General features: G+C 37.4%; 1 protein-coding gene across 3 annotated transcripts in view; it reads left to right on the forward strand.

Moving 5' to 3' along the window:
* The first annotated feature begins 1,075 nt into the window (after positions 1-1,075).
* LIN9 (lin-9 DREAM MuvB core complex component) overlaps positions 1,076-13,440 on the forward strand; it is a 29,539-nt gene continuing 17,174 nt past the window's right edge. The window contains exons 1-5 of one of the 3 annotated variants that reach the window (XM_008945076.1): positions 1,076-1,112; positions 2,158-2,252; positions 6,049-6,153; positions 8,059-8,192; positions 11,086-11,211. In XM_008945076.1, coding sequence (XP_008943324.1) covers positions 2,250-2,252; positions 6,049-6,153; positions 8,059-8,192; positions 11,086-11,211 — 368 coding nt within the window. In that variant the 5' untranslated portion in view covers positions 1,076-1,112; positions 2,158-2,249. Of the gene's footprint in view, positions 1,113-2,157; positions 2,253-6,048; positions 6,164-8,058; positions 8,193-11,085; positions 11,212-13,440 lie in introns of all 3 variants that reach the window. The other 2 variants (XM_008945075.1, XM_008945079.1) reach the window with 2 other exon arrangements.

Raw genomic sequence — 13,440 nt, forward strand, 5'->3', positions numbered from 1 at the left:
GACAGTAACTCATTTTTTGGCTCTGGGATATTCCCTGGAATGTATCCTCTCAGAGGCAAAGACCTCTGGCATTGTGAATTTAGTGGGGTTAGGACAGCCCACAAGGGCAGCACAAGAAACGGAATTTCCATACCTTTGGAGTCAGAAATTTTCTTGGAATAGCGGTTCCAAAGAAAAGCTGAAGGAGGGAGTGACAAAAACGAGACAGAGAAGATGATGCAGTACAGGAAAGAGAGGTTGCAACATACCTGTAAAGATAAAGTTGACTTGAGAGAAAAGCATCAATCTGTGGAAGCATCATGCAGAAGTATCTCTCCTCTCTGCTAATGTAGTTGGTTTAAGCAGCTCATTTTTAGAGAGACATTTGAAAATTGGGAGCGTGGAAGCCATGGTCAGGTCCAGTTTTGTCCTTTCTGGCCTGGAAGCACTGCAGAGGTCCTACAGGTGCAGTGAAGCTTTGATGAACGCATTACACAGTTTGAACAGTTCAAGCAGGCTGAGGGTCACATCTGCATTTACAGTATCTGGATCCACTGTCTTTCTGAATGGGGAGATTCCACCAGGGGGTAACTAACTGTCCATGTCCCTGCTTCTGAACCAAGCTTAGAGAGCATAAACTACTGCTTTTGCGAAGTTTTTGGCATTGAAGAATATCGAGTTGGTAGAATTTTGTTTTAAGTGTTTATTACACTTTCCTTGTCAGTTCTATAACGCATTTGCAAGTGCATCAACCAACTGCAGCTGCATGGGAGTATGTAATTTGGACATATAAGCCCATTCAGAATTTGTTGTGTTAAACAAAAGTGCTTGACATCTGAAGCAGTTTTGTAGATGTGGAACTAAAGGGTAGAGAAAACCCAAAACCCTAAACATAAAGATACTTTCAAGATTTATTGTGTAGTAAACATAAAATGCTATACTTAGTGCCATGGAGGGTGCACCATATTCACTCATTCAGCTATGAAAGATTTAATATTAAATTCCACTTCCTGACTAATAATTAAGAATGAGTGAACTCTGCATAGGTTGTATGGTTTGAAATAGCTCATGATTGATGTGGACTTTTTGATATATTGCAGGTTCTTCAGCAAAAGCACTTGTGAGCTTGAAAGGTAAGAAATTAATGCATTGGTTACTTGTACCCAGTTTGACCTTCAGGTGTACTTAGTTTCTGGCTTCAAAAAGTTCAAGAAAATAATACTGGAGATGTTTTGTTTGTTTGTTTGTTTTTGTTGTGGGAATGTGATAGGTTTTATTGTGGATATTTATTAGTTCTATAGACTAATAATCCTTGGTGTTTGAAACCACATATGTTGTAGTGTATTTAGACACTGCTTTTCTGGGTAAAATTTGTGAAATGTGTTTTTTTCTTTCTAAGTACTGCCTAAGCATCAAGTTTGATGAGAAGATTGAGGTAATCTTTCCTCTCTTGAGGATGAGATAGGGGAAGGATTCTTAGTGAGGCCTGTACATATGACAAAATCTACATTAGGAAGCAATTTCACAGTCTCATTGTGTTTTCTGTCAGGAAGTTGTGGGCTAAATCAGAAATCTTTTTCTTACATCTCTTTCTTTGAAATTGTCTTCATGAACATTCATAAAAATTTTGAATATTTATAGTCTGCCTGACAATAGAAGTTTCTTTAGGTATTACAAGGCTTCTACTACACAAGGAAGAAGATATGGTCTGTTGGATATGTTGTAATTAATACCATTTTGTTTCAGTAAATTTTTATTTACTTGTTGGTTTACATGCAGTTAATTTTTTTTAGATCCAGGAGAGGTCCAGGTCTTGTGGAGCTTTACCTCCTCCAGGCTTCAGTTACAGCCACAGTAGAGCTGCCTAGATGTGTGTCAGCCTAGCAGCAGAAGTAACTGATTCCAGCAAAGGAGGTTTCAAGAAATTTAAATATTGTCAGGAGTAAAAAAATGCTTTGTTCATGTTTCCCCCTGTACTGAAACTTTCAGTATTTTTTTAATTGGCATTTAGAACAATTCAGTAAAAATATGGAAGTATAAAAATCTGTTTGTGTTTGAATTCAAATAAGATGTTGCAAGTAAAAAAAATATCCTTTGATGATGTTATACTAGCTTTTGGATAGTAGTTCTGTTAAAACATCCATATATGTATATAATGACATGATTTCTTCACAACAGAGGGAAGTTTATCCAGTTCGTGGAATGAGAAGTATAACTCTTTGCAGAAGACACCGGCTTGGAAAAGCAAGAATGCTGGTTCTGCAGTGGAAATGGTAAGGAGCAATAAAAAGACAACTGCAGGTTTAGTAAAATACCATAAAGTGAATCAAATGTAAAGATCAAAAAATTTGGCCGAGATTTACAGTTTAAGAATCTCCAAATGTTAAACTATGTCCTTCACAAGCAGTCCACACAGTTTTAGATGAAAACATATTTTATGAATCAATAATCAAACAAATGAAATTGCTGACTTTGTTCAAGATAGCTCATAAGAATTTTCTGTCTTTTTTAGAGGCGAGTGTGAAAGCTGTGTGAAGTGTTTGTACTGCATCTGCCACCTTAGGAATTGCCATTTCTGATCAACTATTTGTTTTACTTCATGAAAAATCTCACTTATAATTATGGCTGAAAACTGATGCATAAAGAAAACAGAGGGGAAAAGGTCATCATGCACTTCCTTCGTTGTGCCTTCTGGGGCACAGATTTTCATAAAAATAAAAGTATGTTAGACAAATGTCCTGTAGTATTCTGAAAGGTCTCATAGGAGACCTTATGTTAAAGAACAACCTTGGGGTAGGGGAATGAAAGGTAATGAGGCTGCAGGCTCTATGGGCATGTGTCTAGTGTTTGGGTTACCATTTCCCTCTTCTCTTTTTGAAATACTCCATTGTTGTTTCTTTGCCCACTGTATCACATCCAGGCTTTTCTTGACTACTCTCAACCTCCTCTACCTTACCTTATGTAATTTTTGGTTTGGTTTTGTCACCAGCTATTTTGCACCCAGTCCCTTCTTTGTGTGCATCTGTAATACTGTGTGCTTTTTTTACTACACCCTGGAGAGTGTATGAAATCTCAGTTGTTAGGCAGATGTTTCTCCCATACTCTTCTGGTACCACCACTTTCTACAGTAATTGCGACCAACTTTCCAACTCTGACCTGTTTTTTTACTCAAATTAGTGTTTTTTTGGTGAACTGTTTGTTTATTGGTAGGGGAACATTACATTGAAAACTACTTGCCTGCTCTGCACATAATCAAAATATATGAGCAGCATCCAGTAGTGCGTTAAGCAGCGTGACTAACATTTGTCATAAGTAGCTTGGTCTGTGATCTTTTCCCTGTAGAGAGAAACACAGAGAAGGTATTTCTTTCGGTAGGATTCACACAAATACATGTACAGACATGTTATTAAGTGTTTATGCTGGAAAATGTAAGCTCTATGTTCCTGTTTCAAACACTGGAAATCTGGAAAACGTAGTGCCAAATAGTGACCAGAGCTTTGTGATGTTCCTTAGTTCCCGCAGGAGTTCATGTCCTGTTTTTAGCTGTTCCCCTGGAATGATCTTCTCACGGAAACAAGCCTTACTGGTAACTTAGAAAATCACATGTGCTAAAGAACCAAAGTCACTAGCCGTAACATCTGTACAAAAACTTTGACTCCTACAGTCAGCATACCTAAAGATTGACAAACTTTGAATGTAACTTGTTATTCTGTAGAAAACTGGGAGAAAGATCAGAGGACAGCCTGATGTGTTAGCAGTGGCCCCTGTTGCTGAGATGTGATGTAGTCTGTACTGGTTTGAGTTCCCTGAACACAGGAAGTTTTGCAGTATATCGTACTATTGGCTGAAAAATCTTTCCAAAAATGCCTGACCTATTTGGCTAGTGTGAATGATACCTCTTTGCAATGCTTGTTATTTTGTTCTCGTGAGAGGCATGGGCAATCCAGACTGATGAAACACTCTTACCTTTTTGGATAGTTCCTTGGAGTAGAATTTGGCAGCTCCTGTTGAGGGTTGTAAAACAGCTTTCTTGATCTGGATTGTAGCTTTTGCATAAGGTTGAAGGAACTCGAGTTTAGTTTAGATTGCTTCAACGTTTGTCTTTCTGTGTTGCCATGTGCTTTTCATCTGGCATAGTGTTGTAAAATCATAAAGAACTGTATAGATGTTGGTGAGAGAAATGTTGTCCTGGAACCTGCATCTCAAATGTCAAGACTGAAATTATATTTCAAATATTCAATAGGAACCTGGCTTTTCATCCTGTTGGCAGCATGCTGTGATTAAAAAGTCCTGGAGTTCTGTGATGTAAGAGGTTTTTATTGTTGGAGCAGGAGTTGTGGATTTGTTTTCTTGCTCAAAAGTTAGAATAATTCTGACCACTTTTTTAGGGTGTTGGTTTGTCAAGGATGGCAGAGGTGTTACAAAAGAACATGAAGACATTGTAATTGAAATGTAAGATTGTTCTTAAGGTTTAGTGAAGTGGAAGATGTGAAGAAAAGAACTTGGTGTCTCTGGGTGAAGAGAGAAAAACAACATCCCTAACAATTAATATGATAAACTAATTGCTAGGTTAATATGATGTGGGCACCTTTTGGTTACCTTGCCTATATAGTTTCACTGTTCAGTGTATGTCTCTTTCCTGGTTTGTAACAGCTACAAGGAATCGACATTTTCTTCTGCCTGCTGAATGTGCTTAGGTGTCTAGCACATAAAGGGCACTACTGTTGCTGACATACACTTGTGTAGTTACATGCATAAAATATATATATATAATTTAGTGTAAGAAAGATACATTTCCCTGGGAAAGCTCCAGCTGTTCTCAAGGCATAGGACAGACAGATTTTTTTACTACCACTAGTTAATTTAATAGAGAATATGTCTTCAAACAGATAGCTTAATCACAAACTTAGTAAATGTCTGTCTGTTAAGGGTAAATGTGTGAAGTTTTATTTTGTTTCTGACTTCTGTTATTATAAGGAGTTATCTTTGTCGTCAGTAGTCTTCACATTGTGGGTATAATGGATTTCATGCCCATATCAATTTGTAGCACCTTCACCATCCATACTGAAGGAAGTGAAATCTGTCTTTGTTCTGCCTTCACTCATCACCTCTGTAAATAGTTTGAAGTATGGAACGCTACAGGGTGCAGACTGGGGTTCTGCAGAGAAGACACATTTCAGTTGTGGCTGGCTCCTGTTCTGGGCCATAAAGGTTTAATGGAAGGAAAAGCAGCTTGCCCTCAGCACTAACAGCCACTCATAGGTTACGCTTTTTGTGCTCGTTGAAAACACAGGGCTTTTTTGTCAAAGGGTAAAAATGTTGATCAATAACTAAATGGAAGTATTATCTTCATGACACATTTGCAATATGGTTTGTTTTCAATCAGCCTTCTAATTCTCTTTGAGCTTGTCTTAGCACACAAGTAAATTTTAGTTAGCATAAATTCTAAATTCTTCTCTTCTGATATTTTCACGTAATTTAGTCAAGCGTCAGTTTCTTCAGACTTCAGCTTCTTAGCATTTTGTAGTGTAGACACTTTCAATGAGTTAAACAACTAACTCACAACACTTTATTAGACTTATAAGAAATCCTTGCAAAAAAACTGTGTCCAGCTAACGCTTTTACTGAAAGCATACCAAAACAAATATGCTGTTTGAATAAATTTTTTTTTTTTTGGAACTGAAATTCAGAACAAAATATTTAACAGATGTGCTTATAATCAAAGCAAGGCCTATTTTAAGCTTAGATACACAAGTGTTTAGACACCCAGCTCCTCTGGAAACAAGTGGGAGTTAAGTTCTAAATACTTCCGTGGAACTGGGCCAGCAGTATAGTAATGGGTTATAGTTAGCATTGGAAAGCCTGGAAGCTTAATTTCCTTTTTCTCTCCTCTTGGCCCTTAGATCTCTAACTGCTAGGAGGCACTATTTATTGTCTACCATGTGCCTTAAACCCAAGAGGTGGCAAGAGAAAAGACATTCCATTTCTCTCACGGTGGATTCTGTGCATGAACAGAGAATTCCAATTTATTTTTTTCTTGTAATTCATTCTTAATTTTGATACATGCAGCCCTTCAGAAATTCAAAACGGAGTCGACTCTTCTGTGAAGATGATGAGAGACAAATAAACACAAGGTCACCCAAAAGAAATCAGAAGGTTGCGATGGTTCCACAGGTACCTACATGTATGCAGATATTTTTACCAAAAAGGGGAGCAAGCCTATCTGTGTTAGTTGAAAATTAAAATACATTTGCTTTTCAAGTTGCATTATCAGTTTATGAATATTCTTGTGAGGAAAGCTGCTGCTTGGAGGAAGCCACAATTCAAAACAGATTTATATTTTTCTTCACAATTGGGTTCCTCAGTTTGTTTATGGGAGTACCTGTTCTTTCTGATCCAGGATGTAAGCACACAGATCTAGAAAGGATTCCTGACTAAGTGCCCATCTTCCTCCTGGCTAATTAGCCTGTAGTCTGCATAAATTTATTCAGCTTCAGTTAAAAACTGACTGAGTTTCTTGCATCATTTAGAAGGCTGCTATAGAACTTAATGCATTCCAACAGTTAGGACCTTGCTCTAGATTTGTAGTCTAGATGTGTTCATGGCCACCTATACCTTCTTAATCCTGTATTGATAACATCCTCCAATTCCAACAGCTTGTTCTTCTACTCCTTCACTTGACTGCCTGCTCCTTGATATAGCGTGGAAGAGCAGCTGTAATTTCTCTCAGCCTTTATTTGCTATGTTAGATAGGGCAGCATCTCTTAGCCTCCAAGTGTTGCCTCTCAAGTACCTTTTGTCATCCAAATCACTTGTCTGTATCATCACCTAATGAGCCTGAATTTGCCACACTGAAAACGTACCGTTTGAATACTGGTCTTATTTATTTGCCTTCTGAACTGTGCTGTGCAGTGTCAAGTGGGGCAGATCTAGCAGTTGCCATTCTGCTGGGTCTGTTTTGTCAAAGATGATGACCATGGCAATTCTCTCTGTTCATTACCATGATTGCTTAACTGTAGAAGGGCCTGGATAATGTTCTAAGCCTGGCTGGTTTGTACATGTGTGTCTGGTTCAGGAGGTGCAGTGATTGCTAGGTAAACATTTGTGAGGGACTGCAGCTGCCATAGCTCATGGATCTCGCTGTCCTGCTAGGCTTTGTTGCCTAGAGTTCCAGTGGGAGAAGGGGGACCTGTATCTAGAAGGTAGTGGTTAAGTGCAGCAAGAGCCACCAAGGTGCTGACCTTATGCTTTATCCTGTTACTGCTGCTACTACAGGTCAAAATATTTCTGAACATTTGTGGAAGAATAACAAGTGATTATGGCATGGGGACCCAGTTAAACTAATATTCTCAAAAAGCCATTACTCTTTGCATATAAGTTTTTCTTCTTGTCAGTTAAGACAGCCAGCCCTGGAACAAAATTGCAGAATTATTTTCCTCTGGCCTTGTTTAAATGCAGCTCTATGTATTATGCATGCAATCTAAGTGTCTTTTCCGCAATTTATAAAATAGCTTTCAAAAGCAGTTAAAACTTGATTGCTTATGTCCATGCTAGTTTCTCTCGCAGTTTCCTAAAAAGCAGCCACTGCTCAGAGCTTCGTCTGTACATACCTGTTACATTCCTTCATCCTCAGGTTAAGAAGAGTTAGCAGAGTAGAAGCACTAGTGCAAATGAAGCAGTTGGTGGTGCCGGCATCAGAGATGCTCACTTGAGACAATGTTCAGTGTGCCTCAAACTTTTGAAGCCTGGGTGTACTGTAGTGTAGTGCCATGCTATTGTTACCAGTAATGTAGTTTCAGTGGTGGAAAATGTTTCTATTAGAAGAGCTGCATATAAACTAATTTGTTGTGTTGACCCTGCTAAAGTTTGCCATCTGTTACATTTGATTGCAATGCTGATAAAACGCAGTAAGGATTATTATAGCTCTGCAACAAAAAAAATTGTCATGAAACAGTATGAGCCATTACCGTGTAACAATTACTAATGTTCAAAACTTTATCAAGAAAAATCTAGTTTGATTGTTTAAATATTGAAGGCTGTTAGACTGTGTTTAACTGTTCCCTTTATTTTACTACCTAGAAGTTTAATACAACAATGCCAACACCAGACAAGAAAGCATCACAGAAGATTGGTTTACGGCTTCGTAACCTGCTCAAACTTCCCAAAGCTCACAAGTGGTGCATATACGAATGGTTCTATTCAAATATAGATAAGTATGTTTCTTTTATTTAATTACCTCTTATTAATATAGAAACAAATCATTTTCTAAAATTGACTTGCAAATTTCTATATATTGGTTAGATACTCCAAAGTTTTTTCGTAAAGTATTACTTAGAGAAAATTATTTCATTGTTTTGTGGTTTTATTGGCGCTTTGTTTTCCCCCCATTTTTATAATGAGAAACCTGCTTGGGTCATTCCTTGGGTAGTCTTCTATAGAAAGCCTTCCTTCATGGAAATCATTTTCTTTTTATCATGTCTAAATGAATGTTTTTAGCATGTCAGGCATGAAGTTATCAGAACACTTAGCCTTTTTTGAATCTTTGGATCAGTGTCACACATGGGTGATGTTAAGGAGATTGCTGCTTCTTAAGGTGCTGCTTCCCTCAGAGGTGCCAGTGTTGAGTTCAGATATTTCTTCCTCATCATCCTGTTTTCACTGTGATCTCTAGTGGAGCTCTGGATTCTGACTATTAAGCTGTTGTCTAGATGTCAGCATCCTTCTTGGACCTCCTCATTTGTTTCCTAGACTGGTTCTTCAGCTTTGCCTCAGGGTCTTTGGCACTGTTTCTCTTAATACCACTAGCAAGGTGTGGAGAATTGTTTAACAGAACCATTTTAATTTAGTCCCTAATCATGAAAACCTACAAATTCTAAAATGTAAAAATTTTTATTGATTAATGGAATCTTACAATCTACACTCACTGACTGATAGATTAAACCCTAGTATTTGATAGTCTAAAAAATGGCTTCAGAGTTAACAAGCATTCTTTTCCAGAATTTATTCACAACAAAATAATTACTTTTTTCCTTTCTTATTTTAATCATGATTCCTGTGGCTGTTTTCCTTAAGTGAGAAGGCAGTCATAGCAACAGGAAAACATTTTAGGATACGTTCATGACAAGTAGAAACATTACATGCCCATTTTAGTTTTAAATTCATCATCTGTAGGATTTAATTCCTTTGAAAGAAGTAGTCTTTACATGTTTTGTTTTTTCCCTCTCCTATTTGAAAAAACGAACAGGCACAAAAAGCGAAGAACCCAAACCCTACTTATTCCTAGTAGTAATTGTATTATGTCACATTTATAATTATGATTTTTACAGCAGTCCAAGAACTTTTGCGTTATTCTCAAACAACTGTCTGTGGAACCTTACATCTATTAGTAGACTAGAATTTGAGTTTAGCAGGTAATTCTGAAAACCTCTTTGATAGTTATCAATACATGTTTCTTATGTTAATAGGATATGATCATGTTAAGATATTCTAACATAGCTTACTAAGAAACTACATGTCTTTGGAGGAGAAACTTCTGTGTATGTTGTTTTGAGTGATGTGCTCTAGACTTAATGAGAAACTTAAAGTTTAAAGCATAGCGCTGTCAACTGACAAACTGTGGCTCACTGTACAAGTCTCAAAATGTTTTAATCAAATTGTCTAATCTGAAATTGAAATCATCAATTTAAATGCCGTGTCTACTATGAATTTTTGAAATATTTTCGTTTCCACAACTATCATATGTGGTTATTGGATTATTGAGGCTGTTTCAGTTGGATTCTCTCTGTGCTGCTGCAGAGGATTGTTTTCTGTAAAATCCCATTGATCCATGACACACAGAAACATCTAAAAAGCTTCTTTCTACTACAGTGATCATAGGTCCTCAACCAGATGCAGCTGTAGCTTGCTCACCCCATTTCCCAGAGCTTCTAGTCTTGTGGATGCTGTGGGTTTAGGGTTTGCCTGCTTAGGGACAAGTGATAATACAAAAAAATTAAAAATCCAAACCCATTGTTCTTTACACAGGTGTCTTACTTTACTGACTGCAAATCTGGATAAAATAAAACTTTTTTTATGCTTCCTTGTCCTAAGCCTTATTGATCATTCTTTGTGGTTTCCTTTTCACTTCATGCCACAGCTGCAGATCCTTCTACTGCAAAAAATACTCTTCCATTCTTGCCCAAGTCTCCTTTTCTCCATGCACCATTCCTCTCTGCTGCCACCCCACTTGAAAGCAGTGTTGCTTCCAAGATCCTCTTTGTTCTGTGCTTGGGGATATTTTCTTCTAAAGGCCAGCACCCTGAAAAAAGTGGAGAAAAGTGGCTTTATCTAGGATGCAGTTAATCCTTTGTTCTCACCAGGTGAGATCTATTTCAGTTGCACATGCTTTAATGATTAACCTGCTAATAGATGGGCATATCCATTGCTGCTCCCTTGTCTCTTCAGCCGAAGAAGGATGTGGTACTACAAAGTAAAAGGCAGTCATAAAACACAGAGATACAGACAGGTCATAGCATCAAAGAGAAATTCATATGTTGTGCAGGTAGGTTCTTGAAACTGTTACTTCTATAATAGTGATCCTTTGTTTCATCGTGGAATCGTGGTAGGATACAATAAGTCTCACCTGTGTAGCTGCAGAGAATGACAAGTTGGCTCAATGTCCTGTTTCTTGGAACCTCTGTTGAGAATCTGAGTTACAATTGAAAGAATTTGTTAATTTCTTTTTCTCAGTATCACAAGTTACCGACAATTTCCTCCAGTGTGTTGCAGTATCCTCATGACACTGTTGGCTTTGCTGAAGTTCCATTTGGTGCCTTTATATATCTTACAAAGCTTGATGAATACTTTGGTTTTCCTGTAGTGACAAGAGAGAGGAACACTTTTAAATTATAGTAAGGCTTAAATAGAACAACAATCCTGGAAACTTCCTGTCTGTTTTCACTTGAATTTATGTTAGGTTAAACTTGTCCTTTGAGTAGGAGCATCTTGTTTGTGTGACTAATTTATACTTTTTGTTTTCAATGTATTTCTTATGATGGATGTCTTTTGGAATCTTGTCACAAAAGTTTACTCAATGTAATTAACAGAGGACTGATTATGTTTTGACAGACCACTATTTGAAGGAGATAATGACTTCTGTGTATGCCTGAAAGAATCTTTTCCAAATTTGAAAACGAGAAAATTGACAAGAGTAGAATGGGGGAAAATAAGACGATTAATGGGAAAACCACGAAGGTAATTTTTTTTTCCTTGCTTTCTTTTCAGCTAATAACTACATCTAGTTTTGATGTTACTGGAATTATTCCTTCTAAAATTATTTTGCATGCAAGCTGTAAAGGAAAAAAATAGCTGAAAGTAGAAAAACATTTTATTGAAAAGGTGTTCTCTGAGTAGACACCCTGCTCCCCAACCCCCCCCATTCCTTATATGCGTGTGTCCAGTTCATGTACTTCTCTTGAGCCTGTACTTCAAATATTCTCTCCTTGCTCTAGATAACTGAGTGTCCAAGCTAGGATCTGTTGAAATTATTGTTGCATCTTCTGTGCTGCAGTGCTTCCTGGTGTGGAAGACAGGCCAATTTTTCACTTAAGTTTCTTTTCTGGCTATAACTAGCTTTTCATGGGGAAAAACAAGTACACATTTTAATCACATTTATTTTATTAATTTTTTAAAACCATTTTCTAGAGTCTCAACTTTTACTGCCTTTTGGCTGCCAAAACATAGAGAGGAGAAAGTCACGCGTAAAATATTGTACATTGTAGAGAAGAAAGGGCCTAGTTTTTTTTATCTAATTTAGAACTCTTAGTTCTTAAACCCACTGATTCAGTTCAGCCTTTTCACAGAATCTGTACAATTTAACCTAGGGAAGAGAAGGCTCAGGGAGGATCTCATCTCTTGTGTATAAATATCTGAAGGGAAGGCATAGAGAAGATGAGGCCAGGCTTTTTTTCAGTGTTGTCTGGAGACAGGCCAAGAGGCAGTGGGCACAAGCTGAAACACAGGAGGTTCAGTCTTAACATAAGGACACACCTCTTCCTGTGAGGGTGACAGCACTGGCACAGGTTGCCCAGGGAGGTGGTAGAATCTCCATCCTTAGAGGTACCCAAAGGCCACTTGGACATGGTCCTGGGCAGCCTCTGTAGGTGACTCTGCTGGAGAGGCTGGAGCAGATGACTTCCAGAGGTCACTCCCAAACTCAACCATCCTATCATTATGTAAGAACAGGACAAAAATGTTTCAGTAGTGTTGCAGAAATAAAAGACTGGTTTATTTATGAAAATACAAATACTAAAGCAGTGTGAATCAATTTCATAGATCACTGTAGCGAATTAGACTGTATTTTGTCTGATGGAGGCTATTTCATCTCCTGTACCTATAAACAACTTTACATAACTAAAAATTGTCAGTAAAAGAAAAGCAACAGAGACAGCTTAAAAATAGTTCCTTTAGGAAAGGTGTTCATGTCTTTTGAGTTTAACTGGGATAGCTTTTCATTCCTCTGTCGTCATGCTTCACACTGAAAGGGAAATGGTGCATTTGGAGATTAAATTGTCATTTGAGTTTTCCCAAAAGTGGATACCACTATAAAAGATCAGCTTGCCTCATGCATCAGTCTGTTGGACCATTGATAAAACTGTCTTGTTTGGATTTTTTTTTGGGGTGGGGGAGGGGAGTGTTTTCAGTTTTGGTTTGGATTTTTCTGTTAAGCTATCATACAGTTAGCTTTAAAAAAAAAAAAGAAAGATGAGGAAGCTAAAGAACCACAGGTCTAAGTAGGCAGGAAGTTGGCTTGTCTGCATTCTCAAGTACAAGTATTTGACTGGATGTAGAGTCTTGTTCTGTTTGTTAAAACTTTACAAGTTCTTGCTTTGTATCAACATAACATCAGCGTTCTTATTTGTTTTCATTTCCTTAATAATGTTAAAAAACACACCAATATTTCTTGGTAACCTTTTTCAAGATGTCCAGAGTGGTCTTTGGCCTTAGTTCTTAAAGACTTTGAGTTATTCTAAATCATTTGAATGTTTTTCAAGATAATTTTCATCTACCTCTGGAGCAAAGTTGTCGTTTTTTGGGTTTTTTTACCTTACTATTCTGTTAGAAATTTCTTCTGTCTGTCCTCATCATATGCAACTAATCTAAATACCATGTCAATGCTGATATCTTCCCATGAGGGAAGGAAAAAAAGAAGACATTTTGCATCCACAGTGTTGATGGCAGAGGATAACAGTGTCTCTGTGTGATAGCTGTGCACGTGGTTGTTGCCTTTTTTTTTTTTAATTTATTTTATTTTTGTTTTAAATATATTGTAATATTTTCTTATGTCTGCTGCTACTTTTAAATGTCCTATCACACCATCAACAGTGTGATTGATTGGCACAACAGTATTCTTCATGGGAGCCTGCAAAGCTTGTAAGATTCCAGTAGACTGTGGGGAAAGATATGCTCCAAGAAAAGGAAGAG

The sequence above is a fragment of the Merops nubicus genome, unplaced genomic scaffold (assembly GCF_000691845.1).
Source record: "Merops nubicus isolate BGI_N331 unplaced genomic scaffold, ASM69184v1 scaffold4828, whole genome shotgun sequence".
NCBI classification, from domain to species: Eukaryota; Metazoa; Chordata; class Aves; order Coraciiformes; family Meropidae; genus Merops; species Merops nubicus.